Source organism: Spermophilus citellus (assembly GCF_964194105.1).
Source record: "Spermophilus citellus genome assembly, chromosome: 8".
Taxonomy (NCBI): Eukaryota; Metazoa; Chordata; class Mammalia; order Rodentia; family Sciuridae; genus Spermophilus; species Spermophilus citellus.
In genome coordinates this window covers 94,844,645-94,872,534 of record NC_138189.1, presented here as the reverse complement: position 1 = coordinate 94,872,534, position 27,890 = coordinate 94,844,645, and the positions used below count along the sequence as shown (strand labels likewise).

The 27,890-nt window shown below is 35.8% G+C and overlaps 2 protein-coding genes across 6 annotated transcripts in view; one reads left to right on the top strand and one right to left on the bottom strand.

Moving 5' to 3' along the window:
- The window catches only part of AP1AR (adaptor related protein complex 1 associated regulatory protein), a 36,507-nt gene extending 22,697 nt beyond the window's left edge, over positions 1–13,810 (top strand). For 2 of the 4 annotated variants that reach the window (XM_081304640.1, XM_081304638.1), the window contains exons 4-10: positions 1,059–1,084; positions 3,914–4,010; positions 5,151–5,249; positions 7,213–7,271; positions 8,074–8,147; positions 9,135–9,263; positions 11,948–13,810. In XM_081304640.1, coding sequence (XP_081160766.1) covers positions 1,059–1,084; positions 3,914–4,010; positions 5,151–5,249; positions 7,213–7,271; positions 8,074–8,147; positions 9,135–9,263; positions 11,948–12,213 — 750 coding nt within the window. In that variant the 3' untranslated portion in view covers positions 12,214–13,810. The remainder of the gene's footprint in view (positions 1–1,058; positions 1,085–3,913; positions 4,011–5,150; positions 5,250–7,212; positions 7,272–8,073; positions 8,148–9,134; positions 9,264–11,947) is intronic. The other 2 variants (XM_081304641.1, XM_081304639.1) reach the window with 1 other exon arrangement.
- A 3,243-nt stretch (positions 13,811–17,053) lies between these two features.
- On the bottom strand, positions 17,054–27,458 carry TIFA (TRAF interacting protein with forkhead associated domain). Of its 2 annotated transcripts, XM_081304820.1 has the most exons (3): positions 27,225–27,353; positions 23,964–24,162; positions 17,054–21,537 (listed from the first exon to the last, which is right to left on the bottom strand). In XM_081304820.1, exon 3 carries the CDS (start codon positions 21,514–21,516, stop codon positions 20,962–20,964), a length of 555 nt encoding a protein of 184 aa, XP_081160946.1. In that variant the 5' UTR covers positions 21,517–21,537; positions 23,964–24,162; positions 27,225–27,353; the 3' UTR covers positions 17,054–20,961. The 2 variants fall into 2 exon arrangements, with proteins under 2 accessions (XP_081160946.1, XP_081160947.1); XM_081304821.1 differs by lacking the exon at positions 23,964–24,162 and having other exon boundaries at positions 27,225–27,458.
- Positions 27,459–27,890: the final 432 nt, after the last annotated feature.

The following is a 27,890-nucleotide window of genomic DNA, read 5'->3' as shown; positions in this document are numbered from 1 at the left end:
AAAATAATTATGGTTTACTTTGGAGGAAAAAGCTGTAGGTGGTTTCATAGCCTTGCAAAGGAAAACAAAAACAGTCAGATCTTGTCATCTGTTGTAATTGTGTTCCTTGAAGTCCATGATGCCACATTAGTGCATATTGAAGCATCATTCCTAGAGGAATAACAGGAGTAAATCCTGAGACCCTCTCGTCACACATGTTTTCATCAACCAGTCACTATATAACAATATGTTTACCTTTAAAACATCTTATTAAATATGTATTGTTGACTCATTAACTTTGAACTCACTGCCACCAGCAAAAATTTATGCCTAAGTGAAGCTTATCTAATGAACTTTACTTTTTTCAGTAAGGCACATCACTACCTTCTTGCACTTAAGAACAATACGACAGCACTTAGGCACTAGAGGTAGCGTTCATTTTGAAACAATGAAACCATATACAAAACACAAAAATGCAAACTACTTGGCACCAAATAGCTATGAAAGGTCACTTGTTCATAGCCTGAAAGTTGCAACAAGAATGCTGAGGAATGTCCTGTTCTACCTGTGCCAGGCATATGCATTGTTACACACACACACACACACACACACACACACAAAAAAAAAAAAAAACCCACAAATTTGCTGCTCTGTGCATATCTCTGAATGGCCAAGAAAGCATAGCATATTGAGTATTGATTTGGAGTTACAAATACATTTTAGCAGGTAGGTAAATTTATGTATTTGGATTGAAATAATGAGGATCAACTGTAAATGATGAAGATGTTGTCTATCCTGATTACAGAAGTTTACTTGGTATCTTAGAAAAATGTTTGTTGAAAAAAAAATTAAGAAATAAGCAAATGGCTGCTATATAACTAAATATAAATTTTAATTTTGCCTTTGAAAAATAGTAAAATTTTCAAGATTTTGTTTCAAACACTTTAAATAATGAAATTTGTTTGCCATGATAAAATATGTAAGTAGAAAATATTAATTAAATAAAAATTTTATTGGCTTGCCTTAAATAGAATTCAGCTATTGAAATTTCTTTAATTTTCTAATTAATTTTTGTACAGGGGGAGAGCCCAGGAAGCAGTCATAGGTAAGCCTTTAAAAAAATAAATAAATAAATAAAAACTTCTATGTGAACTACAAGATGCTGTCTGAGAATTCAGGCTTTATTATTTGCTGTCTTTGAGACATTGAAAAGTTTACATTACAGAATGTTAGTTTTTTCTTTTCATGAAATTGAAGCAAATAATGTATTTCTCAAAAGATTGTTTTGAACATGAAAGAGTTTAACAGTTGTCACTGTCTAGGTACTTTCCTAGTGAAGACTTTTTAAAAAGTTATTTAATATTGATAAATTTCTAAGTTTTCAGTTTTATCCCCCTTTCTTTCTTTCTTGACATTCTAAACTTGTTCTGCTAATCAAAGAATTTGACATCTTTCAACAGTAACTAGAAGCTCAATACTATAATTTTTTGAAGTAGCCTTTTAATGTGCAGTTAAAATTATATGCACTATTTGAGAAAGAAGCATACTGGGATTTAAAAACCAGATGGTCCCTACATGAAAAGAAAGAATATCTTGGTCCAGGAAATAGATCTTATAAGTGACATTTCAGCATAAGGCAGGAAAAGTCAGGAAAGAGCAGTTACAGAGAACACATTAGGAAACCCTAGAGAGAGGTCATTTGCCCAAAATGTATATGGAGAATGTATTCATGATACTCTTTAGGGTGATTATACCTACACTGATTCCCAAAGGACTGGTTAGTGGTTACTATCTAGGCAGAGGAGAATGTGTCTGACTGGAGAAATTGCATACAGAGTGAGAGAATTGATTGGAAGGGACCACAGGAAAACTATATGAGGTGATAGAAATGTTCTGAATCTTGCTTTGGGTAGAGGTCACATGAGTGTCTGCAGTTGTCAAAATTTTATGAAGTGAACACTAACGGAATTAGGAGATATTACCTTATACATGGCTCGTTAGCCATGGTAAGTATCTAGATCACATTTAAGTCCAGGATTGAGGGAGAGATAAAGTAGGGTAGACAGAGCACAGAGGGAAGTGGTCTAGGGGTTGAATAGACAAACAGAAGAGTAGTCTGAAGATAAGCAAGTAGTCATCAAAAAGAACAAGGAGAGCAAGGGAAGCCAAGGGAGGAGGTAAAGACAGACAGATGGGCTAGAAGGAATGTTCAACAATGTCACCTGAAACATTGGTAATAAAATAAGGACTTAAATTTGTCTATTGTATTCGGCAACATAGAAGCCAGTGATTAGCTTTGCTAGAGTTACTGGAGTGATGGGAACAGAGGTAGACTGTGGTTAGTTGTGAGTACATGGAGGTAAGAAAAAGAAGGCAAGAGAAGCACACCGTTGAGAACAAGTTGCTAGATAGACCTCCTGGGTTTAAATTCTGGCTTTGCTTTATACTACTATGTTACTTCCTTAGACACGCTCTTAATCTGTCTTCATCCCACTGCCCTAATATGTAATTTCTCTTTATACCTTATAAGGTTGTTGAGGATTAAAATTAGTTAATGTGAGTAATATTAGTTAATATGTATAAATAATTAATATGTGTAATATTTAGAGGAGAGTCTGGCACTTAGTGCTGCATATGCTATCTATAATATTATATGTTTTAACTTGAGGAATTTTGGTTTAAAAAGGAAGCAGTAACTAGAGGTAGAATCAGGACAAAGGGTTTTTACTCCTTTTTATCCTCTCTTTCTTTATATTGGAAAAGAAGTAAAAATAGACAGAAGGGATAGGTTAAAGATAAGAGAGGTGCTAATTAATGGAGCAAAGTCCCATGGAATTCTCTGGAATGAGGGAAGGGAAGTGGCACCAGTGATGTTAGTCAGGAGTGTAATAAGCATAATGGTTGACTTTAAGCAGATTAAGGAATACTCACTCTTTAGAAGATGGGAAGAAAAACAAACAGGACATACTTAAGTAAGTGGAGGGATGGAAGTGGAGAGAACTTTATCTTTTAAGAGAAAACCATTTGAGAGCTGGGGTTGAAGCTCAGTGGTACAGCGCATGCCTTACATGTGAGGCACTGGGTTTGATTCTCAGCACCAAATATAAATAAAATAAAGGTCCATTGACAACTAAGAAAAAAAATTAGAAAGAGAAAACCATTTGGGTAAAAAACTTACAGAGTATGTAAAGATTTTGAAGTTAGCATAGGATGTGAGAGGGAGTTGACCTTGTATGAGTAAATGAATTGCTTGGGGCTGAGAGCCAATGATGTTAGATTTTCTATAGTCTCACACAGCAGAAAGAGCAAATCATGGGAATGATCCAGGATCAGAATGTGAGTAATCTGAGTGAATGTGGTGTAATGATAGGAGTGTAAGAAGGAAAGTATTTTGGTTGGAAAGTAGTTCAGATCAGGCCCCCATTGGTTGTAAATGAAGTGAGGCCAGGAGATTTCCTGGATAGATAGACTGGAAGGAAAGGAAAGGATTAAGGGCCTGGGAATGCCTGCTTGATTGAGCAGAATAAATAGGAAAGTTAAGAGTTCAGAATATCTGAGGGCTGGGATTAGAATTCGTGTACTAGTGTTTATATTTTATGATGAACATTTTGGGGTACCCTCCAGGGTATATGTTCACAGGTTAGATGACTAGCGTGGACCCTGTGTAAGGTAAGCTCACAGTTCTTAAAAGGTTCAGCAAAACCAAACTCAGATACTTCATCATCTTATTCAGTTTAAATACCAAAAGATAATATGTTAGAATGTATACTTTTTACTCTTAACAATTGAATCATAGTATCAAATTGCCTTCATAACTTTTTGAGAGTAATGTTCAGAATTTCACTGGGTTTTATTGTTTTGTGATTTTGGATTTTGTGTTTGTTTTTGTTTTCCTTTTCCCTGCCACCCTCCTACCCTCTCTTTTTTTCTGTAGGCCTCTTACAGAAGAAGAAATTGTCGATCTACGAGAGCGGCATTATGATTCTATTGCTGAAAAACAGAAAGATCTTGATAAGAAAATCCAAAAAGAGGTAAAATCTTTTATGTTACTTAAATGTGTTATCATAAAACCTCTTGCTTATAGGGGATAGTTGTCGTTAAATAATTTATTACATATAGTCATTATACCTATATTTCGATATATACAGTTAAAAATTATTTAAAGTAAAAACTTATTTCAAACTGTTATAATTTTTTTATTTTGGTTCAGTTTATAGGATTATGTGAACCAAAAAATGAAGATGTTACATTCTTTTAACTAATCTTAGTTCACAGATAGGGATGTTAGTGAGAACATCTACCTTTGTGTTTAAAATGAACTTTTAAAATAATTATTCTGTTTCATAATAAGTAGTGTTTAAATTTTTGTCTTGGCTTTATTTGTTTTCAGTGAACCAAGTAATTTTAACAACTATAAATGTTTACATAATGTATTTATAGGAGTAGACTGTAATTATAATTTTGCTATCACTAAACTAAATGGAATTATTCATACTTCTTTATATATTTATTAAGTGTTCTTAACGGTTTTATACCAATTAGTGATTTCAAGTGCATTCACTTAACACAGTAGATGCTAATATTAGTTTTTTAAAAAGTATAAAAATCTTTTTTTAACTTAGATTTGACATGCAATAGCTATCATTGAATAAGTGTTATGAAAGGCAAGAACTTAACTTTGAAAGTAATTTTAAGATTACTAGTAATAAAATTAAGAAGACATGTGCATTGATGTCGATTAGATGCAAAGACATGGATTTGTGAAAGCTTAGTTCCCTTTTATAGAGAGTGATATGATCAGCCTTGGTATTAAAGATTTTTTACTTAAGAGAGTCAGAACCATTAAAATAGTCAGGGTGATAGGTGTTGGGATGATTGTTAAAATGAAGATCATTGCATATTCTAGAAAAGGATAGATTGGTACTTTTACAAATTAGATGCTACTGCTTCATAATTCAGTTTCTAAAGCATTCCATAATGTCTTTCATATCATCTGGGTTATTTTATAAAAGGAGAAATTGAAATGAACAATCTCAAAATATCAATTTTGATATGTTTTATAGATCACTTATTTTTAATGATTTATTTTTTATTTTATAAATAGAAACATTTTTAGAGCAGTTAGACAGGTTCTGATTTTTGTTAATCCTTATCGTTTTGTTCATATACAGTTAGCCATACAAGAAGAGAAGTTAAGACTAGAAGAAGAAGCTTTATACGCTGCACAGCGTGAAGCAGCCAGGGCAGCAAAGCAGCGAAAGCTCTTGGAGGTGAGGGGAAAAGACCCCAGCGAATATTAGGGTTGCTTTTCTCCTTATTTTCTCTAACAAATCCTAATTAGGACTTTTTTCCCCTAGAATCAAGGGCTTCTTGTTTAACAACAAATGTATTTATGCATAGTCTTAAGAATCATAAAGGCAAATTGTTCAATCTTTATAACAGCTAAGAATAACATAAAATTACATGCTTGATACCAAATCTTGTTTAGCTTTAGATTAGCAGAAGCTAATTTCTGTTTATTCTAAAGATGAATTTTAGTGCTCCAAAATTTAGAATTCTTTTGGAAAAGTAAATATACTTTTTGAGGGAAAACTAGTCTTGAAATAGAATTTCCAAAGCATTTTGTAGTGTATTTTTGTGAGGTTTTTGTTTTTGTTTGTTTTGTTTTAACAATTCTTTAGCTCCTCGAATTTTTTTAAACTTCCTAAAATCATACTAATTTTTCCCCAAAAGAATATTGTTTACTTCTTATCTTTACTCTTGTGTCTTTGAAAGATTGAAAGTTTAGGTCTTGAAAAATCATTGGCATATTATAGGGAAGGTAGCAAATGTACCATATCTTAAAATGCCATGTGGAAATGAGGCATTATCACAATGCCTCACAGTTATACAGTCATTTATGAAGCCCTGACTAAATGTCAGGAACTGTTCCAAGTAGTTTATTTGTGTTTAATCCTCACAGCAATTCTAGAGAACAAATTGTGTTGTTAATACCCATGAGGCAAGATGTTAAGTAACTTTCTTGAGATCCTACAGCTGATATATGGCAGAGCCAGAGTTCAAGCATATCAATGCTTAGCCAGCATACCTATTTAGTATCTTCCTCCATATTTTGCCTGTATGTATTCACTACTGTAGTGTTAATTGAAGCATTCCTAAGATCATCTCACATACTAAAACTAGAGGAACTGAAAAGTCATATCTTTCATATTGTTATGTGATTTGTGGACTGTGTCCTTTGTCTTTCTCTTCCTCCCTCTTTCTTTCTCATTCTCTCTTCCCTTTTCCCTCCCCTGCTCGCCTGGAGAAGAGGGTCTTAACAGATAAACTTTATGAGCAAGTGTCTTTTTTTTTTTTTTTTTAGTGCATCCTAAATAATGGAGAAGTTTTACAGTTTCACCTTCTGAAAAAAAAAATGATTTGGGGGTTAATGTAGGTACTTACTTTACAATAATTAAGTCTCTACTCCTTGCTTTTTAGAGACTAATAGCATTCCATATGTAACATCCATTTGGGTGATTTTCTGAGTTAGCTGAGTTTTTCCTTCCCTAAGTATTTGTTGTAGGTCCGTGCAGCATTCACTGATACACAAACATATCCAGACATGCACCACTTCATTTGCTTTCCATAATAACCCTATATTTGCTAGGACAGTAACATGCCATCTGTAATACACAGATGAGGAAGCAGAAGGTTTAAAGGCCATGCCAGGGACACACTGCAAATAACTATCAGAGCCACAATTCTGACAGGTCTTCTAAATTCTGTCTGAGCCCTAAATAATCAGTCGCCTTTAATATTTGAATCAGCTTAGCCAGGCCTTATAAATGCTTTGTTTGATTACTACTTATTTCAGACAGAATAGAATTCCAGGTACTGATTAAGCTATTCCTTTCCTGCCTCTCATCTTTCATCAATTACTAGGAAGTACTGAAGTGTATTAAGAATAGACACTAGTACATATCCCTTTTAAAAATTATCTTTTTACAATACCATGAATATTCTAAGCACGGGGAGATTACACACTGGTAAATTCACAAAAATTCTACCCTTAAGTAACAAGGTATAGAAGTTGAGTATTAGTGAATTGAAGTAAAAAAAAAAAAACTTCAAGAGAATCACTTTTTTTATTTTTAAAAACTAGGAAAAAATATTTTTCAGCATTGCATGCATGGTTTTAAAAAGTGTAATTTTCCAACAGAATGATTTTTGTATTATATTATGTTTCCAAAGCAAGAAAGGCTGAGAGTTGTGCAGCGGTATCATCCTTCTAATAATGGAGACTATCAAAGGTAAATATTGACATCTATTTCCTCTTCCCTTTGTGGTAGACAATGGTATTTCCAAAGAGAACACTGTTTATAACAGGATGTATGTGAATGTATTCACATTTATTTGATCCCTAAAAATGGTTGCTTCTGCAGGCTGGGCATGTAGCTCAGTGGTAGAGCCTATGTGTAGCACGCATAGACCCTGGGTTTAATCCCTAGCACCAAAAAAAAAAAAAAAAAAGAGAGAGAGAAGTATCATTGCTTCTAAGACTGTCTTGGAAGAATACTGAGAGCATTTATTTTCTTTAAATCAGAAAGTGACCATTTATTTAAATTGACTTCAGGGCATTTTTAAGATTAATCACATCTTTCATGTTGAAAGTGATGACAATAGCTGAATGCCTTTGGGTGAGTTATTTATAGCTTTACTTGTTTGTGTTTTCCTTAGTCTATCTCCTTTCTTAGAAAGTTAATGTGTTTTTTTGTTGTTGTTTTTTAGAAAAGTCATTTCAGTGTCACCTTCTCACAAGTAGTCCTGCTCATTCAAAGAACTAAATCATGCCTTGTTATTATAATTGTAAAGCTGGATTTATAACTAAGCTCTAGAGATTTGATTTCAGAATTAGCTTGAATCTTATGTTTTCAGTTTCATGTTAGCATTAAGAAAATTAAGACCTATTTTCATTAGTTATATTGACTGTATGGCAATTATGAATTTTTGAAATAGGCTTTCAAACCAAAATACCATCAACTTATGCATTTCTTCTGTTGCTTCTGCTATGCACATACTATGCATTTACAAAAAAATTCAATTTTGTTACAGTTCAGGACCAGAAGATGACTTTGAATCTTGTATGATAAATGTAAAGTCTCAATATGAAGTTTTTCGAAGCAGCAGTAAGTCTTTTCACATATTCTTTGTTCATTTTAGTTTATTTTATGCCACATTAAACAGATAATTGGAAATCCTGGCTCTTTTTCTATAGAACTCCCTACCCTTCAATTTGTATTTTCCAGATAAATTAGTTAAATAGCTATTCATTATACAATATTATCTTTCCTTTTTAAAAAGGATTTGAAACAAAGGAAAATCTCAGACTATTTCTGTATAAGCCACATAGGGAGTCCAGCACTGCTTTTTCCATTTCTGTTCTGATCCTACCCCTACCCTTCCCCAGAAAACAAAGGAAAAGTGGGAAGAAATAGTAGAAAAGTGTACTTATTATACTTATTACAAATTGGTTTGTAAGATTAAAATGTTTCTTCAAGTATCAAAAGTTAAAACTCTGATGTTTCTTCAAGTCATCTAGTTGTGATGGTGCACACTATAATCCCAGCAACTCACGAGGCTGAGGCAGGAGGATTGCAAGTTTGAGGCGAGCCTCAGCAACATAGTGAGTCCCTAAGCAACTTAGTGAGACCCTGTCTCAAAATAAAAAGAGCTGGGGATGTGGCTCAGTAACAGAGCATCCTTGGATTTAGTATCCAGTACCCCAAAAAAAGAAAAGAAGTTCAAAAGTCAACTCCTATGCTTCTATTCCTGGGAAGTTTGGGGAGCTTAGGAGTGGTTCCTTTGGAGAGTATAGGCTGTCTTTCATGTGTTTTAGCAGTGTTTTTGTATTAGAAACATTACATACAGCTTGTTTATCCTATTTACAAAGCTTGTAATTAATTTAGATTTGCATGTTTGCTGTGCTTAGATGGCAAAAAAAAAAAATGTACTTTTCTTAACAGAAACTTACCAATGTAATATTTTCAATAATTTATGTTTTGAAGTTTAAAGGAATAGTAGTATTTAGAAAAATACAATTGTTGCAAATGAAAATGTTGTGGTAAAAGAGCACAGGTGGCAACATGTAATTGTATTTTATATATGTATTCTAGGACTGTCATCAGATGCCACAGTATTGACACCAAATACAGAAAGCAGCTGTGATTTAATGACCAAAACTAAATCAACTAGTGGAAATGATGACAGTACATCCTTAGATCTCGAGTGGGAAGATGAAGAAGGTATTTTATAATTCACAATTTTACCTTAAACGTTTAATTTGTTCTGTATTGATTTATACAAATCTTCTACCTTGCTATTTTACTTTTTTAAACTGAATAAATACAAAGCCTTGCAAAAGAATCAATATAAAAATTTTCTGTACTGTTGCTGTATTAGCAGTTATTATTTGTTGATAAATGGTTTAGAAAGTTATTTAATTTTTAATGTTTCTTGAGATTCAGAAAATAAATGTTAATTTCTTGAAAGTTTTTATAATGTACTTCATGAAATTACTCAGTGTAAAGGATTACTGCCCCCTTGTGGGCAGTCTAAAGCAAAAAGTCATTTGACTTTTTGGGTTAATTATAAATTAACAATTTAATTTTTAATATTTCTTTGGTGTGGAACAAAAGGCATTATTCAGATATGAGCTTGAATTTTAACTGCTGTGTCTTCATAGCTGTTGCAATTTAGTCCATTGTAAAAAAGGAAAGATAATTTTTCACTGTTAATTTATTTGGGGGTATAAAAATGCTTGGCACATAGTAGGCAATCTATAAATATTTGAACAGAATTGAGATGTGGTTGAGAGCTTACTAGCATTTATGAGATCTAGGTTCAATCCTCAACACTGAAAAAAAAAACAGTTATTTGAACAAATAAAGGAATATTGTGAGGATTGAATATATAAAACAAACACACAGTCCAGGGTGCATCACACACACTCAACAGTAGCTAAAATATTTTTCATTTGGTTTTCTTTTTGTAAAATCTATATCACTAAACAAGGCCTAAGTTTTCATTTTCATGTTAAGAAATAGGCAATCCAAGAAGGAAGACTCAATTATAGAACTTTAAGAAAAATCATAAGCATTAAATATTTTCTTAAGTTTTGAAATGGAATGGACCTTAGCTCTCTTCTAGTAATGCTGATTTGTGGTTCTGTCATCCACACCAAGCTAATAATATTTGTAGGTGCCAGGCACAGTGGCACACAACCGTAATCCCAGCAGCCCAGGAGGCTAAGGCAAGAGGATTGCAAGTTCAGCCTCGGCAATGGCGAGGTGCTAAGCAACTCAATGAGACCCTGTCTCTAAATAAAATACAAAAAGGGCTTCAGATGTGGCTCAGTGGTCAAGGACCCCTGAGTTCAATCCCTGGTACCAAAAGTAAAAAATATTTGTAGGTAATTGACTTTCTAGGTTACTATTCAAGTTATTGAGAGAATTGTTAAAACCAGGTATAGGAAAAAGAATACTAGAAACCTACTTTTTCATAGATGTACGATCCAACTTCCTTTAGACATAAATCCCCCAAAACAAACTACCAGCTACAAATCTACAAAATTAAATTAATATCCAGGGCATGCTTTTATATGAGCTCTTATCTGTAAAAATAACTGGCTTTACTGGATTTGGATTGAGTCTGTGCTTTTCAAGAATGACAGATAACAGTGATTCAAATTTAAATACTGTGGTATCTAATTCTTAAAGGTCAGAAAATGAAATTGTCTAAGTATTCTCTTTAAAGTCTCTTTATCAATCCATTCTAATTTTAATTCTATACCTATAAATTCAAATTTTTTTTCTGTGTTCTCTACCTTTAATTGCCAGTAAAATGACATTTTTTTTCCTCCAAGATTTTTGACACTTTTCATTTTACCCATTTATTTCTGTTCAGAGTTAGATCTAGAACAGCTTCCTCTAGAAACATTGCTACTCTTTTGTGGTAGAGAGTAAGAATACCATGAGAGCACAGACTTTGGAGCCAAACTAAGTGAATTAAAACATCAGAGCTTGGGATGTAGCTCAGCAGTTGAGCAGTTGCCTAGCATGCACAAGGCCCTGGGTTTCATTGTCCTCACTAACCAAAAAAAAAAAAAAAAAAACTCTAACCATACCATTTTATAACTGTGGTATCCTGAGCAAATCATTTACCTTTCCAGTTTCCTAAACTCTAAAGTGGAGTTAATACTAATAATAATGCTAATAATGATGTAACTTAACTTCATAAAATTGTTGAGAATTAAATCAACATATTTTGAAGTGCATATAATATTAGCAGGAACCTAGTAAGTTCTGGAAAAATATTTTTGATATTATCATTAGAGTGATTGTCAGTCTCGGGGAAGTGCAGTTATCATCTAAGTAAGAAAGAACCTTAGCAGACACACTGATTTGATAAATAAGACTAATATCAGCTATGGGCAGTGAGGCACTCTTGTAATCCCAGCAACTTGGGAGGCTGAGGCAGGATCATAAGTTCACAGTCAGCCTCAGCAACCTAGTGAGATCCTATATCAAAATAAAAAATTAAAAGAGCCAGGAATGTAACTCAGAAGTAGAGTGCCCATAAGTTCAATCCCTAGTATCTCCCCCCACAAATACAATAGCAATCAAAAAACTCAGTGTATTCTGTTTGATTTATGACTCTTCAGAAATTTCATCTCATCAGATGATCAATGTTATATCCAAACTGTCCTTTAGAATAAGGGAAGTAAGAAGGGAAGAAAAGCTGTGGGAATCTAAATATCTGTGGTGTTATCTCAGGATTAGACCCCAAAAATGTCCCATGAGAAAGCTTCCATTGGACTGGCTCCTTAAAAATTAATTCACAAATCAAGTCTGATAGTAAAAACCTGGGAATCTTTTAATATAGCTTTTTATGTTAACTGAGATTTTTTTAAACTGTGCTCAAATCCTAGGCATGAATAGAATGCTTCCAATGAGAGAACGTTCCAAAACGGAGGAAGACATTCTCCGGGCAGCACTTAAGTGTAGCAGCAAGAAGACTGGAAGTAACCCCACATCAGCCTCTGATGATTCCAACGGACTAGAGTGGGAGAATGATTTTGTCAGTGCCGAAATGGATGATAATGGCAACTCCGAGTATTCTGGATTTGTAAATCCTGTATTAGAACTGTCTGATTCTGGCATGAAGCAGTCTGATACAGGTCAACAGACTCGATAGGGTGAAATTGTGTAACCTGTTTATCCCAGTTATGACCAAATGTTAAAAACCAACTAGAATGTATAGATGGTTGCGTTGCGCCTTTTTGTAAAGAGGAGGTTAGAAACCACAGTGTAAATGATTATTTTGTTAGAAAGGAATAGGAATGATAGATCTGAATTGCTTCAGAATTAAGTGCAATTTTATCATCTGCCTTCTCCTTTTCAAGACCTATTTAATGGTTTTGTCATGTTATCAATTTCCTTTATTTTAACTCGTTATAGCATTCCTGTTTACTCTTATAGATTTACATATTTTAAAAATGTTCATTACTTTTACTTCAAATGCTTTATTGATAAGCCTATTCCATTACTGTGAAAATATTAAAAGTATTTTTTGCTAATTCTCAGCAGATGTGAAGGGAGCATGACCAGGGATTGTCAGATTTAGAATAGTATCCATTTTCCAGCATTATTTACTTCTATGGCTTCTTTGGATTTTATTAACTAGTATTAAGCACAATTAATTTGCATAGATGACCCTAAGAAATGCTGAACTATCAGTTTCTTTCTGTATTTATTGTATAACCTAGTATGATGATCTTGATTCAATCTGAACAAAAGATAAAAACAAACTGAATTTCAGAGTTTGGACATTTAAATTGGTAATAAAAATGATATTTAAGGAAATATGTATAATTTAGGTTTTTCACTTCCTTTTACATGCTACTATATTGACTTTAAATTGATATATTTAAGTTTTTAGGTGTCATTATTTTAAAAAATTCTATATTTCCAATGAATGATCTTAGATTTTACAGAACGTTCTCTGAATGATTTAAGAAAAGGAAACATAAAAAGAGTAATACGGGTATTTCAAAGTAAATAAAATCCTTTCTGGTATGAAAGGTTCTATTGATTTTATTACACTTTTCTTTGCCTTGTAGTACAAGGTACTTCAATGGGATGGAACTAAGTCTATCAATATGTATATATATATAACTGCATTTTATGATAGTTAACTTTCCTTCTCATTGAAATTTGTGTATCAATATCAAAAGCCAGGGATATAAAACATTCCCTAATTGCTTTCCTTGATTTTGCTGAGGATGGAGTATGATTTAATAAGCAAACCAATTCTTTTTTTCCTTAGTGTATTTTTCTTTTCTTTTTCTTGCAACACGTGCATGTTCTCAAAAATATAGGAAGGTCCAGATATAAATAGTAACTTAAAGTTCCTGCTGTATTTAAAAAAAAAATCATGTGGTCCTTTCAATATTTGAACTGCTAGGCAATGAATCTGTAGTTTTTTGTCCTTTTTTAATCTCATAGAAATAAATGTGATAATTTAATATGTAAATATAATACATTAGGAAATGCTTTTATGTACATCTGTCAATATAATTTGAGTTGTAGCTATGTCATTGAAAATATTTTAAAGGTACTCTATATTCACATTGCCTGTGTTAATGCTTTTTAAAGTTTATATACATCAGATGTATATTTTTGGTTTGGCATAAGCTACTGTTGTAATTTTTCTTGGCTTTTTGTTCATAAAAAATTTTCTGAAGGAATGATAACTTCTCAAGGATTGTGAATAAACACATTTTTACATTTAAAGATAATAAATTATTTGATTATTACTGATTTTACTTTATAAAGATACAAATTTAATAAAATTATTAAATCTGATGTGAAAACAAAAAGGAGTAAATTAGGAAAGGAAGATGGAACTAAACTTGAAAATACGTTTTAACTTCTAAGAAAAAGAATGTTAATTTTTGTTTTATGTTTATAAAATACACTAGAAATAACTTATTTATTGAATAAACATTGGAGAGTCAGCAGGGTCTAGGAGAGTGTTAAGGACATAACAGTAAAAAACTTAGAAGGTCCCTGCTCTTGCTTACTTAACCATCTTGGTGATAAAGACAGACGATAATAAATAAATATAAGAAAATCAGTTAGTAAATACGTAAGGTGTAACTGAGGGCCAGGTGACTACCTTTGATAGGTCAGAGGAATCCCCTCTGAGGAGACATTTAAGCTGAGCTGGAAGCAAAAAGGCTTTGTGAAGCACGTTATAATCAAAGGGAACTGCAAGTACAAAGTGTCTGCAGTGGGAATGAATTTGGTATGCTGAAAGAATTAAAAAACCATTGGAACTGAAAGTATCAAGAATGAGAGGAGGAGTGGGATGAGTTCATGTTGGAGGGATAGTTAGGGGGCCAGATCATTCATATGAGGCCTTCTAGGTCATGGTTAAGAGCGAATTTTATTTGATGCATAAAAGAAGGCCACTGGCTTGTCAGGATGTATAGTGATCAGATTTGCATTTTCCAAAGATCAGCTGCTATGTAGAGAATGAATTGTAAGAGGACAGGAGTGTATGCATACAACTCCCAAAGGGACATGGTGTGGTTTGGAATTATGAATGGATGCAGAAATTAAGAGCAAATTGAGAGGTAGAAATTGTAGGATTTTCTGATGAATTGGATATGAGGATAAAAGACTATCCTATTCATAACTGCACATAAACCACACAGGCAAAAACTCTGATTCTTCCTGGAACATGCCAAATAGTCTTGGAGGAGTTGTCAAAGGGCAATTTGTCACCTGCCTCCCTTTCTTGAAGAAGGCTGCCATGAGGTAAATTCCTCATGCAATTCCATGGTTCCAGTGAAGAATGAGACTCTACCTCACCCCTAGTCATGTACAGAAATAGGCTAGGAAACTGGCCACAGTTAACAGTGCTCCCCAATAACAGAACTACCCTCAGCTACACTTATGTAGTCTGTCTTCTCATTCCTTTGGTTCAGTGTCATCACAGGGACATTTGTAAGGACAAGGGATGCAGGGAGATGACTGTGCTGCTGTTGCTTTTGCTATCAGTGCAAGTAATAAACTATCTAAATTTGTTTGAGCTCAGAGTCTCCCTAAAGGCCAAATTTGTGGGAGTGTGAGAGCCAACATAGCAGCTGCAACTGTCCCTCACTTTAACTTCTTGGCTCTGACTTGACTCAGTAAATGTAATGGAAGAAACAGGCTTGGGAAAGTGGAGGACATGAAGAGTTCTGTTTGAAAGCTGAGTTTGAGTTGTTTATGTGACATTTGAATGAGGATCCTAGGGTGTATGTCTATAGCTTAAGGAAGGAGGTCTAGGTGAAGTTTGGGAGTCATTAGTAGGTTAGTGGTATTTTAAGTCATTCCATTATCTGAGTTCACCCCAGGGAAGCACAAAAGCAAAGAAGTTTCTCTAAAGTTGACCTTTAAAGGAAGGAGAAACAGCCTAATGAAGCTTCAGGAGGAATACAGGTGTGGTGTCATGCCAGGAGATGGGGTTCACCAACATCAAATGCACCGAGAAGAGGATGGGTGAGTTAGGGTTGGGTTTGGGAACATGAAGACTGATGCATATCTGTTATATAAGTGAGGGGATGGAAACGGGGGAGGTAGGGGATAAAGAATGAAGAACAGCTGGTGTAGATATTTTTCAAAAAGTTTTGCTCTCAGCAGAGAAATGGGGTAGTTGGAGCGGATGTGGAGTAATCTAAGGTTTTTATTTAAGATACCAGGAATACTTTAGGTACTTCTAAAATGATATAATTTGGAATTATTCCTGCTCTTTTTCAATAATTTGATATATTATTTTTTTAATTTTGTTTTTAGTTGTATATGTTCATGATAACTTTATTTTTATGTCGTGCTGAGGATTGAACCCAGTGCACTCCATGTGCTAGGTAAGTGTTCTACCCCTACCTAAGCTACAACCCTAGCCCAATAATTGGATATATTATTTTAGTAGAGGCTCAAATTATCATTTTGCTCTATATAAAGATGTCCTAGTCATAAGGTTTTAACATAGCCATCTTAAAAAAACACACTTGATATCAAATATATTAATAATGTTATCCTATATTCATTTTATTGGTGCCTCTAGTTAATTATCTGATTGGTGAGATCACACAAGAATTATCTAAGAAATGGATTTCCTGAATCTAATTCTTATATCCTTAGGTAATATTAAAGGTAAAAATAAAATTAAAGTAGAAAAATATTAATATGAATTTTTTTTATTACAAATTATTTAAATGAGTGAATATACACTAACATCCTCTGTAGTTCAGAAATCTTTTATATGTGACTGTAAATATAAGGAGCTAACTATGCCCAGTGCTATTCACAATAACATGCTATGTGGAACACTGATAAGGGACCATAAAAGTGTACGCAACTGATCTAAACAGAGACACTTCTAGGGAAGCACTATTTTAATCCTTATTTTTCAGAATAGGATCCTGAGCTAGTGTCAGGTTACACGAGAAATAGATGAACTGAGGCAGTGTGATTGAGAGCTCACTCTCAAGACTATAACTTCATCCTGTAGAAGTTAGGTCAATATTATTTTTTGAGGGGTCTGGGAAGTTTGGGTTTTGTTTGCTTAGCTGAGTGTTGAAAAATTGTTTAAAGATACCCAAAGTGATACTGTCATAAAAAGACACTTTGACCTAAGGTGAAGTTCCATTGTTGCACCTTATCATGACAGAAGTTTTCTTTTTGGCTCTTGAGCAACAATGACAGTCAACAGTACCAGACTGGTTCATCTCTACTCCCTTGTGGCCTTCCATCAGGAACAAAGTAGTGAGACCATAAACAGCTGAAATCACTGTTCTTAAATTTTCTTCACTAGAGCTCCTGACCCTAAATTCCTCACTTAAGAGGCAGAAGTCAAGTAAATATTTTCATGTGGAATGAATAGTTGAATAATGAGTGATTGGTTTGAGAACAATTCAAAGCAATTAGAAGCCAAATAAATTTCAATCACACTTTACATAGCTCTCATCCTTGGTCACCACCTGAAATTTAAGCTCTCTGATGGTTTCAATCATGGTCCACACAATAAAATAGTAACCACAGTTATTTTAACACAAAACAACTAATACAAGGAATTAATTAAACAAGTGTTGACTGACAAAAAGGGCCCTGAAGTCACATGAAAGCAGCTACCACTTACACACAAAAAAAAATGTTAACAGTTATCTCCTGGTAGTAGGAGTATGGCTAATTTTTCTACAGATACAAATAATTTAAAGTACAGCTTAAGTGACTGCATATCCCATCTTACCTTCATAGAAATGAATACCATCGTTCATATAAGCCTAAAAGTTAGGCTTCTACAAGTCAATCCAGACATCTTATAGTATACAGAATTTTCTAGAAAATGGTTATAGAATCATATGGCATGAGATTTCACCAGTGGAAGGCACAACCATGTCGTGAAACTACAGACTCAGGAAAAGTTACTATAGCACTGGCACAAGTTAACATACCTCTCAACTTGGCACAAGAAAATTCAATTCCTAGGGACAAAGGAGTCTTTCAGGTATATGTTGAAATTTTCACAGTTCAGCTGCAGAATATCAATATTTTGTTTGACCCCACCTAGTCCACTGTGGCACTTTTTGTTTTTTGTTTTGTTTTGTTTAGAAAATGCTTTTTCTACCCAATGGTCACTGACCAGAGCAGCTATTATATGTGACCATGTTACCTAAGGAGAGTTGGTTGTGAGGGGTGACAAGCTGACTTTTCCCTGGAACTGGAATAAGGAGATCAGTTTCTTTTTGAGTGATCAATAACATGTAAATCTTGGAGTTATGCGTGGTCTTGTGCCACCATGTATTAGGAGAATGGAGCTGATATTCGTTGTGGGGCAGAGCTGCAGGCATTTGAATCCTGACTAAGGTTTGCTGGTTTCCTTCCATGTGTTCCATGAGGTACTTCAGCTTGCCTCTAACAACCCCTATTTGTGCTCAGGTAGCTCTGGCAGAGATTTTATGCTTTGTACTCAAAACAATTTTAATACTAACCTATTACTTCAGTACTAGTAAAAGAATTGGTCTATGGAAAGTTTCTATTATTTGGAGAATAGTAGTATTACTATTTAGTAACCCTCTTTTTTGCCAATCTATTAAGAAAAAAAACTTTTTTTAATTGAAGCTTGTATTTCTCAAACAAATCTTTTGCAGGTTAAACATTAGGAAAAATCATTAACTAGTTTATATGAACATGAGGTTTTTCTGGATGTATCTCCTAACACATTTTTGGGTTCAGTAACAATGATACCAAAATTTCTTAATATTAAAACTTTGTAATTTAGCATTTAGCCATCAGCCTCAAAGACAAGAAACAAGTGGAAAGTTCTTTCAAAATGGCTGAATGTTACATAACCTACACATTAGAGTGTATACGCTTTGCTTAGAGACAGCTTGTACCATAAGATCATTTTCACTATGAATAATTCTAACAGCCTGGGTGACCTACTTTGTAAATCCACCTCAGAAAGGAAGTTACAATCCCAGAAAAAGATAATATAGTAAGCCCGGCGCCGTGGTGCATGCCTGTAATCCCAGCAGCTCGGAAGGCTGAGGCAGGAGGATCATGAGTTCAAAGCCAGCCTCAGCAAGAGCAAGGCGCTAAGCAACTCAGTGAGACCCTGTCTCTAAATAAAATACAAAATAGGGCTGGGGATGTGGCTTAGTGGCCCAGTGTTCTGAAAAAATTTTTTTTTTAAATATAATATAGTAAAGGCAACTTAGTGACTAGAAGAGATAGTAGATAAATAACTTCAGGTCAGAGTATTTGCTGCTATAACGAATTATTGCAATTTAATGGTTCACAACAAATTTATCATCTTCAAGTTCTGTAAGAAGTCAAACACAAATCTCACTGGACTAAAATCAAGGTATCCACAGGATTTCATTGCATTCTAGAGGTTTCTCTGCCTTTTTCAACTTCTAGATATCAAGTGCATGATTTCTAGCTTCTAGAGACTACCTGCATTCATTGGCTCACAGCCTCCTTCGTCCATCTTCAAATCCTGCACCAGCAAAACAAGTCCTCACATTTCATCACTCTGACATCTTGCTCTGCCTCTCCTATTTGTAAGGACCCTGTAATTATTAGGTCCAGAATAAGCTAAAACAATCTCTCTATTTTAAGGTGAACTGATGAGCAAACCTAATTCCATCTGCAGCCTTACTTCCCATTTGCTACATAACAACACATTCACAGTTTCAGAGGTTAGCACATGGACATCTGCACATCTTGGGCCAAGCCATTACTCTGGGAGTAAGCAAAAAAAAAAAAAAAAAAAAAAAAACGGGACACAGGAACTGAAAAGTTATTTGGGCCACTTTAAGTAGGGACAAATAGTTCTCTCTACAGCAATAGTTCTAGTGCTGAGGAGGGGCCGAGGTGTTGGACATCATCTTTTATAGCCAGGAGAAACTGATGGTCTGAAACAACAGAAGGTGTACTTGGGCTAACAATCATTGGAAGGAGGCCAGAAAGTTTAAAATATTATTAAAAATATTTTAGAAAGGCTGTTACAGGAATATGTTTATTTTTTTCAAAATTGGACCTGTTATAGCAGGACATTTCATTAACCTGGAAATTTCACTTCTTCTTTTTTTTTTTTTTTTTTTTAGTTGTCAATGGACCTTTATTTTATTTATTTATATGTGGTACTGAGAATCCAACCCAGTGCCTCACAATTGCAAGGCATGTGCTTTACCACTGAGCCACAATCCCAGCCCCGAAATATCACTTCTTAATGCTAGAATCTAATTAATCAAATGGTTCTTATTTATGTAACATTCACTTTAACTTAGCTAAAAGAAGTGAAATGTGAATGTTTTAAATAAATACAACTTTATTTGAAGCTAAATTTTTAGAAATGTTTATGCATTTATTATAAATATTTACATATATTTATTTACATAGAACATCCTAAGAATAATTATTTCCCTTTTTTCAAAAGTTTCAAAGAATTGGTTAAGGAATTAAACTTTGATTTTATTATGTTCATGAATGCTGTTAAAAATTGAAATTTAAATTGAGCTATGGCACACTTGTAATCCCTGTGACTCAGGAGGTTGAGGCAGGAGGATCATGAGTTCAAAACTAGCATCAGCAATTTAGGGAGGCTCTAAGCACCTTGGTGAGACCCTGTCTCAAAATAAATGATTAAAAAGGGATAGGGATATGGCTCAGTGATAAACTGCCCCTGGGTTCAATCCCTGGTACCAAAAAAAAAAAAAAATGAAATTGAAAAGTTATGTAAAGTACATAAAAATCAAACTTCAAATTTGGTAAGAAAGTAATTTTAAACACTGGTTTTTAAAAGTGTTTAAATATTAGTTTTAGATAATGAATATAGACAAGGAGATTAAGGAGAACTGTTGTCTTAGGAACAGACTATAATTCCATAAAGAAAAATCAAGGTATTGTTTCTCCTTATATTTAAGCCACAATGACGTGCAGACAGAACTCTAGAACTCATTCCAGTACTCTGGTTCTACAAGTACTAACAGGCTATAGACACCAGTTAATAACCTGCCTGGAGCTTTGACCTTGAAAATTAATGGCAGCTGTGAAATGATGTGACCAAACCAAGATATAATTCCTTACAAAAGCAAATCCCAACCGATATCAAGAAGAAAAAGAAAATATATGACCTTATTTTGAGAACACAATTTCATCACAAGGATATTTTTACACACTAACCCTCACTAATGTACACTTAATTCTCCATAGATCCAGAAGTGCAACAGGTGACTAAGACGATGAGTAACAACACGATGGTAATAACAAATCCCAAACTTGGCAGCCTAACAGATGACTATGATGTACTAAACTAATAAACTTTTAATAAGCAGAATGTCTCCAATCTATCCTTCATTCTTCATGTTTCTCCTCTTAGACCCTCGGTTCACAATTCATTTTCATCCATTTCTGTAGGAAGAGGGCTTTGGGTAGAAAAGGATGAACAGCTGCCATTCTCAGGTATGGGTGTCTGTGCTGGCCAGTTTTCCTGCAAGAGCGGTCTTGGAGAAAAAAGAAATTGTGTCTCAAACCATTCCAGTGACTCTCCATCTTCCTTCTCCAACAGGAACTGATACTCACCGAATCTGACCATGCACCGGTAGGGCAAGTCCATTTTATTTAGGTAGCCTAGCACCTGGCTGTCCACAATCAGACTGGTCTTCCTGCTCATATTTTTAATTTCAAAAGAGAGAACTGAGCTGTTAAACTGTTTAAATGGCTGCAGAGAAAACTGGATTCGTGAAGCCTGTTTGTCCTGAAAAACATAATGACAGATGTTGGAATTCCGTCCAAATTTTATCACTTCAGTGGAAGGGAATTTCGGTCTATCATGAAATGTTATGGATTGAAATATTCCACTTTGCAACTGGCCAGGATGATAAACAGTCATGTGGAGACAAGTTACTGTCTCTTCTGTGTCGGCATCTTCAAAAGTAGACATGATGTGCACCAGAAGATCAGCCTGCAACAGTTAAACCACCAGAGTTAGTTCATATCACTGAGAACTTTGATTCTAGTATTCTGATGGAAACTTTTTGATAGATGATAATACACAGGACCCTCTCAATTAGCTAATGCATGTGTGTAATCTTACACCAAGCCCTATCGGAACTGGTGTCTTACCTTTTGCTATCTCTATTTTTCATTTCTAGTTTGACCCTAAGACCATACATATAATCTGGACATTAGCAAGTAATGATTATTGACAACATAGTGACATGGAAATTTCAGATCCATTCTCATTGAAATAGAATAACTTTAGCCCAGATAAAATATGACAGTTGTACTTTAAAAAGAAAATTGGGAAATAAAAAAATCTCTGGTTTGAATACCCTGAGAGGATGTACTCATTAAACCTACACTTTATTAACTGTATTATGATATCATTAGAAATTGTGAAATCTGATTAAGTAAGAAATTTGTTATAAACAAATAATTGAAATATTGTTCCTTATAGCCTCACTTAGAGTTCCAATAGTTAAATGACTGAAAATAGTAAATGCTTTCAATGGTTATCATATTCTTTAATTTTAAATTTAGACATTACACACTTAAAATAAATCTCCACAAGGTAGTTCTAAATATCATGGTCTGCACTGGTACTGGAGTTGTTTATTTCTGTGCATGGTTTTTAGCAACTGGATGCTTTTTGGTCATTAACCACAAGCAACAAACCAACTGCTGTTAACCACATCCTTATAGCCCCGAGCCCTCGGGTGCCCTCCAACTACACTTCCCTATGTTCACTTTTGATAATCAGAGTATTTAAAGTAGTACAACCAGAGAAGAGAATTAACTGATAAATTTTTTTTACGTTCTTTTAACATGAAACTGTCATTTCAAAACTAGTTTAGTTTTAAAATTACATGCATATGATTTGAAAATTCAAACAATAAAACAAGAATTTAGAAGTCTCTTTCCACACCCTAACCCTTTGTCTTTCTCTCCTAGAGTCTATCAAGATTACTTTTAACCAACCTTTAAAAAGTTGGTTCTTGCTAGCATAAGCATACACACACACACACACACACACACACATACATATAATACACACACACACACTCACACCAGCATGAGCATGCACACACATGTGCCACATGTGCATGTTTCTCTCTAAGGTCTTTCACAAATATAAACATAGTAGATTTAGTTCTGGAATTTTCATTGTTTCCTTAAGAGTATACATGGGTGATTTTTTTTTCCACCTCTACCCATCTCAATATAGCTCACTCCTTAATAGCTCCATAGAGTTCCTTTCATCTGTGTTGTGATGAGGTGTAGAGAGATGCTAAGCATCCCCTGCTTTTCTTGTGTGTTTCTTGCTTGTATTGCTGGACCTTTGCTTATACTAGTTTGGGGTTTTGACACCAATAATCTTAAGTGAGGTTGATTTTTAGTTTAGATTTCATTATCTTTTGTTTGCCATCTACATTACATGTTGGTATCAAAACTATACTGGTCTGAAAAAGAAAAAAAAACAGAATACTTTATTCCCTTTACGTTTGTTGCTATTTACTTTTTAAATATTTATCCTTAAGTTTTAGGTGGACACAATATCTTTATTTTACATTTATGTGGCACTGAGGATCGAACCCAGTGCCTCGTGCATGCTAGGTGAGCACTCTATCACTAAGCCACAACCCCAGCCCCTGCTATTTACTTTTAAAATAGAATCTTTTCTTCTGTTTTGCAATGTTATGCTGCTAAAATCAAAATTAATTCACTTCATTATTCAACAAGTGGCAGAGCTGAGAAAGATTACTATTTTTTACTTAGAAATGCATCTTTATCTTTACAGTTTCATTCATCATATAGTTCTTGGACATTGTAACATCATATTGGACTACCCAAAAAGAAAAGAAATGTCCAGTTATAAGTAGAAAAAGTGAGAGAAACCCTCAAAATCTTGGGCCAAGAGTGACAAAAATAACCATGAAACCAAAGCCAGCAAGAATTAACACACAATGAATAGAACTGGTTGATCCATCCTACACTGTGATTTGAAGATGCTTTAATTAGGATAATAAAGTCTCATTATTCAAGGAGTAGACAGCATAAGAGAGAATAATTATAATAAGTCGTAGGATGATGCAATTAGCAATTAACAAGAAAAATGTGCTATTATGATATCTGGGTAATTTTCACTTTCCTCCTAGGTTTTCCTATTTGTTTTAAAATTTTCCACAATAAACATGTATTACACTTGCAATATTAAAAAATCAAAATTAAAGAAAAAAATTTAAAACAAAGAAATTTAACGTTTAAGAAGAATTTGGGGGAGGGGAGTACCAGGGATTGAACCCAGAAGCGCTTAACCTCTGATCTACACTCCCAGCCTTTTTAATTTTTTATTGAGACGGGATCTTGCTAAGTTGCTTAGGGTCTCACCAAATTGCTGAGGCTAGCCTCAAATGTTCAATCCTCTTGCCTCAGCCTCCTGAGTCCCTGGAATTACAGGTGTGCACCACCAGGCCAGGCTCCAAGCAGAAGCTTTAAAAGCTACTGTATACTTGCATCTTCTCTCTTTCCTTTGTTACATCAGAAGTTTCCAAAAGTTAATGATCAACCTGGGTCCTGGAGGGAAGGGCTAGAGACAGATACATAAAGAACATAACATAAGCAAAAAAAATCAACCCTTCTTCTCTGAAATTTTTGGGGTTTTTTGTTACTGCACCATAAAGTAGCCTGAACTGACAAATGCATTTACCTATCTTTCAAAGGTAAGAAAGGACTGACAACAAGGGTTCTTACTTACTATATATGTCTTACATGTGCCAAGCACTGTGCTAAGCCTCCACTTCATCTTTCCTAATGTGCAAAAGAACCCTATGATCCACCACTTCACAGATGAGGGACATGAATCTCAAAGGATTTAAATACTAGCCTATTCACAAATGCAGTGTCAAGAGCAGGATTCAAACTCTAATGCTCCCTCACTTACCATTACAAGTTCTACCTCCTTGGTTACCAGTTCCTTCACAAACTATAGCAGTTAATCTAAAAAGAAGGAGGACTTGGGAATGTGTGTTCTATAGCCAGCAAGCCACCAACCTAGACTCTAGTTTTTTGGGGAAAGGAAATATGGTTATTAGCACTGCCTCGTTAGAGGAATATGCTCTGAAGCACCAGGTTACCATCAATATCAGTTATTCTGAAACCTGTGTATAAAATTATGAGCATGGACCTGGTACACACCAGCAACTGTGGCAGGTTGTTTGGGGAGCATCAAAGTTGCTCTAGTCTCTGATCTAATCTGATTGAAGCTGCTCTGACCATAGTCTCTGATTTCAAGGAACTCAGAAACTAATATATTTGTTACAAAGTAGCCTGGATCCCTGGCATTTCAAAGTAGTCAAAAGGAAAACAGAAAGGGCAGAAACTAACAAATAACTAAAATAATAAATTTTAGATTAGTGGATTTTTACAAAAATCTCCTGTGCAGATGCTCAAAAAAGCTTTTTGAAATCTGTGAGACTACCAAATGAACAGAAGGACAATGAGCTTAGATAGTGAAAACAGTAGAGTGGGTATCTCTAAGGAGGGAAACAGGCCAAGGGTAGGAAGGAGAGTTACTTTTCACTGTATACTTTGAAATTTTGGGATTTTACACTAAGTGCATTAAGATCTATGCAAACACAGCCCAGCTCAGTGTCACATGCCTGTAATCCTAGCTGCTCTGGAGGCTGAGGCAGAAGGATCATGAGTTCAAAGCCAGCCTCCATAAAAGTGAGATGCTAAGCAACTAGGTGAGACCCTGTCTCTAAATAAAATACAAAACAGGGCTGGTGATGTGGCTCAGTGGTCGAGTGTCCCCAAGTTCAATCCCCAGTACCCACCCCCCAAAAAAATTCCACAAACTATTCAAACATTAACAATTTTTTTTTCTTTACAAAAATCATGAAGTCTTAGAATTTTAAGGAATTTATGGGAATTGGAGATTAGCCAAGCATCATTAATTGGCAAACTATGAAATCTGACATCACAAAGTTGAAGAACACTGATGATGTCTGACAAAGAGTATTATCTGTTTTAACAAAAGAGCTACAATAAAACAGGGCATGTGGGTTGCATGCTTGAGTGTCAAAAGAAGAGCTGACCCCAGCTGGACACCAGGAAGTGTACACTTAACTGGAGGTCTTAGGAGGGCAAAAGAGGGTTATACGCAGTTCAAGAGAAGGCTTCTGACTCCTCTGAAAGAAAAGAAAAAAAGAATGGATATGTGCACAGGCATTGAATGAAACAATGCTATGGCCATCTCCCAACTCTGACCCCTCCCATACACACCCTACCCCCAAGGTCCTGCAAAACCAGTGAAGTGACATACTAGCCTGGCATTGCAGAAGGATATTTGGCCTTCAAATGTCATAAATAAAAAGTTATTCAGAGACCTTTCTTTCTTTTTTCTTTTTTTTTTTTTTTTTTTTTGCTAGAAGTAGCCAGGTGTCCAAGCAGTTTAACAGAAAGTTTGGCACCCCTGGGTGGTCACGCATGCCAAAAAAGTTTCTCAAGTTTTAAGAGTTTGGTCAAAAAACAAAACAAAACAAAACAAAGTTGACCCTAATGATGGAATTCCTTGTGGATGATGTGTTAGGAAATGTACCCCTCTAAAATGTTTGCCTTCTTCTCTCTCTGCCTCAACTCCTCACTGATATTCTGGAGAGAATATGTGATTAAAAGTAGAAAATTCCCATTATTTTCCAAGTCTTTTCTCCCTGACAAATACCCCACTCTAAGCTTATAGAAGGGGAAGAGAAAGTTGGGAGCAAAGCTAGACAGTTTTCCTCCTGCCCAACCCGCTCGGCGGCCATCACCCTGCAGCGCCCCTTTGCAGCCATCAGGGAGGACCCTACAGTTTAGCAGAGCTTGTCAGCAGAATCAACGTGTGCTGCGCTCACAGATCTTCCAAAAAGAGTGCTGAAAACCAGACTCAGGAGGAGCAGAACCTTAGAGAGCTCAGCGTTCTCACGGACTGTGCCTTCTTCCTCCCAGGCCGCTGGACTGGCCTGTCCCCTTGGAACGTGCGCAGGCACACTTGTCCGAGGCTGCGGACATCCACTGTGAATAGTGTGAATTCAGGCTTCCAGGGGATTTGGGAAATTCCGATTTCTGCTCTGGAAGCTGGGGAAAGTCCCAGAAAGCAACAGATATACTTTCCTAACGAACCGAACTGAATTGGCAGGCAGAGGAACTCGGCGCTGCGGGGAGCCTCGGGTGCCTGCGAAAGGTCCCGCCCCCCAACGAGAGCGTGGGGCGGGGGCAAGGGCAAGGGACTCAGGCAAGGATGCTCCATGCGCCTGCCACCCTCATACGTGACTGCGTGACACTTTTTTCTTTCTTTTTTTTTTTTTTTCTTTCTGGTTAGGAAAAAAAAAAACCTACAAAATATAGCAAAGTACAAAGAAGGCACATCCACATCTCCAAAACTTTCCAGAAACTCCCCATTTTACAAGTGTCCATGTTTTACAAGGCTGGGCTCAGGCTAGCATTTTTCCTGAGTGTGTCGTAGGTGTCCGCCTTCAAACCAAGCCAGCAGGCGCGTCTGGTGACGACTTCATGCGACACCCGAAAAAACTTCCTAGACAAAGCTGACTTCTCTAAGGGGTAAACAAGAGTCCCCACCTCACCCCTGGACGGCTGACCAGCAGGTACCTTGGGACTCAAGGGTCCGTGAACTTTCTCGAGCGGCTGCGGCTGGAGGGAGGCTTGGGGTAGCTGTCCCCGGGGCCAGATGTGAGACGCAGAGGGTGGGTGCGCGCGACAGGCCCAGCGACACGCCAGGCTGCGGGTGCGAGGGACCCCGGGCAGCCCAACCTCCCACCAGCGAGTGCTTATAAAGCCTGGCGGAGGCGGGAAGGTTTCAGACTCCGCCCGCCCCTCGCCAGCCCCTTCCTTCTTCTGGTCACCGCCGCCAATGACGTTCCCTGGAGAAGCCCGCCCCCGTTACCGCCTGAGTTCTCGTGACCCGGTTGGAGGCGCTGGGTGCCAGCGATGACCACGCCTTCCCCAGCAGCCCACTCCGGAGAGCATGTGACTTGAGAGTTCGCTTTTGAAAAGAAGGAAACTAGATCACTTCAAGTTTAAGGGCTACTTCTCCCCACAAAGGAGGGTTGCCCTGGGGTCACAGCAGGCTGGGAATAGAACTCACTTTTTGGTGACTAAGGATGACTAGCAAGCTAGGAATGCAGGATCACAGTCCCCAGGGGGAGAGGAGGTCTCCTTCGCAACTGAGTGAGGACCCGCGGGATGAAATGGACAAAATTATGCTATGTATATCCATGAATAGATCACAGTGAATTCCACCTTTTTGTATACCTA